Here is a 2,151-nt window from a genome sequence, read left to right as displayed (position 1 = left end):
GGCTGGTCGAAGAGCACGGCTCCAGCTCTTCAGAGGTGGTGCCGCCGGCGATGCTGGAGATGGGTGCATTATTCCCTTCGTTTTCAGGAGGTGGAGGAGTTGGAGGAGGCCGTGTAGCAGCTGCACCTTGCAGCCATTTACGTATATCCATTACTTTATTACTGTCCGACAGTCCGAGCATTAGCTTCGTCTCACTGACTTGCTAATTATGCGCGCATTTTTTGAATTAATAACAACAAATCAAAGGCCGGGGTCATTGGTCAAGAAACACACCAATCACCAGTGAGCACACCTCAGGCTGTGTTTTTTATTTATATTCTTTATTTCTGATTTATTTCACACAAAAAAGATTTAGTGGAAACATTTTCACTAAAAAAATTAATTAAAAAAACGGCAAAGTGGCAGGGCTTGCCTGGCCTGGCAGGGGGGGCACAGTGACTCATTTGGGGGGGCATGGCCCGCGAATGCCCACCCATGACGCCGACCCTGCTTGAAGCAGCATATATTACTTCAACTCTCTCATTCAATTTAGGGTTGTGACTGATCACATTTCCTGTCCGTCCACATCACTGTGCCATGTTGAAGTCCTTTTAACGATCTAATATCATCAATCAAATTTCGCAAATGTACTGATTTATTTTCACTCAAGTTATTTAATGTAATGTATTGGTCTCTTTCTCTCTCTCTCTGTGTGTCCCCAGCAAATGGACCATGCAGTGTATACATTTGAGCAGATTCTCCACCAGAGTCTGGAGTCTCAGGGTACAGAGGAGCTCTGTAAGGCCATCCAGCGCTGCCAGGACAGAGTCATTAAGGTACACACACACACTCACAGTTTACTAATAACCTAAAGAAAAAACTGATGTTTTGAAGTGGGGGTGTACGAGGTATTTACCCAGAGTCAATGTGTAACCCAGGCCGAATTGGCAGAATTTGATCGTCTGCGGCCTCTTTTCCTGATCACATTTAGTTTGGGAACAAAGCAGTTGACTCAAAAAATATTTCTTCTTAAAAAAACTCCTTTGGTGTTAGTAATGCTTTAGTGTTTGTTCAATTATTTTGGGTTCAGAAATTTGACTATGACAGCAGCACAGTGAGGAAGCGATTCTTCCGCGAGGCTCTGCTGCAGATCTTCATCCCCTATATGCTGAAGCAGCTCAGCCCGGCATGCGGCTCGGTGAGTCCCAACCTGCAGGATTAATGAGACATGAATGCCATCATTTGGTATGTGTGTGTATATACAATCCTGAATAACACAACAAAATTAAACGTAAAAAGAAATAAGGTAAGAGTGTAAATATAAAACACTAATATACGCTTCCCATAGTTGTAGTAGTTTGGTATAATGAAGTCTAGTTTATTTCTTTAAAGGTCCCATGTCATGCTTTTCCGGTTATTACCCGTCTCCCTGTGTGTTATGAAGGTTTTTCTGTATGTAAACGGTCTGCGGAGTCAAAACCCTCAAAGTACACCCTGTAGCGAGTATAACTCTAACACAAAACCCAAAAAACGCCTCGTTGGAGATACGTCACTGTCCATAGATTCAAATGGACCAATCCGTGGAGCCGCTACGTTAAGCCCCCGTTGATTGGTCCAAATTGACCAATCCACTGACTTCCTCACACACACACTCAGTGCAGGCAGCTCTGCTGATCTCTCCTCCCTGGCTACAGGCTGATAACAGACAGTTGGGATCGCGGCGAAATTCTCTCTGCAGACCCATTCTCACAGCATTTATCAACCTTTTTCTTACTCAATATCAAGCCACACTTATTGTTTTTACTTCGGCTGTGACTTTGTGTGTGCTCAGGGTAAGTTTCGCTGTGTTTCGCTGTGTATCGCTAAACAAGGAAACCACACCTCCACGGAGCTCAGTGCGATTCACAACGTCACAGGGAGGGTGGGGGCTGGAGCTATTGGAGCTACAACGAGCCGTTAAAGGCAGAGAGTGAAATTCAGTGAATACACGTAGTTTACAGAGATGCTGTATGAGAAACCAAAGTGATTTTGGAAAATTGCACAATATAAATCTATTCTAGTAGACCTCAACAATGGAATTATGATCAGTGGAAATGGCCATGAAATGGGACCTTTAAAGGCAATGTGAGCGTCCATTCTCATTGGATAACGGAGAATTGTACACCCGTAAAT

The 2,151-nt window shown here is 43.8% G+C and overlaps 1 protein-coding gene across 1 annotated transcript; it reads left to right on the top strand.

The window, feature by feature from the left end:
- The first annotated feature begins 678 nt into the window (after positions 1-678).
- LOC104961660 (niban-like protein 1) lies at positions 679-1,201 on the top strand. The gene is made up of 2 exons (XM_010789988.1): positions 679-815; positions 1,070-1,201. The coding sequence occupies exons 1-2, from the start codon at positions 705-707 to the stop codon at positions 1,199-1,201; spliced, it is 243 nt and encodes an 80-aa protein (XP_010788290.1). The 5' UTR covers positions 679-704.
- The last annotated feature ends 950 nt before the right edge of the window (positions 1,202-2,151 follow it).

The sequence above is a fragment of the Notothenia coriiceps genome, unplaced genomic scaffold, assembly GCF_000735185.1.
Source record: "Notothenia coriiceps isolate Sejong01 unplaced genomic scaffold, NC01 NC01_scaffold00033577, whole genome shotgun sequence".
NCBI classification, from domain to species: Eukaryota; Metazoa; Chordata; class Actinopteri; order Perciformes; family Nototheniidae; genus Notothenia; species Notothenia coriiceps.
Note: the sequence above shows the minus strand (reverse complement) of the source record. Positions and strands in the feature narration are given on the sequence as shown.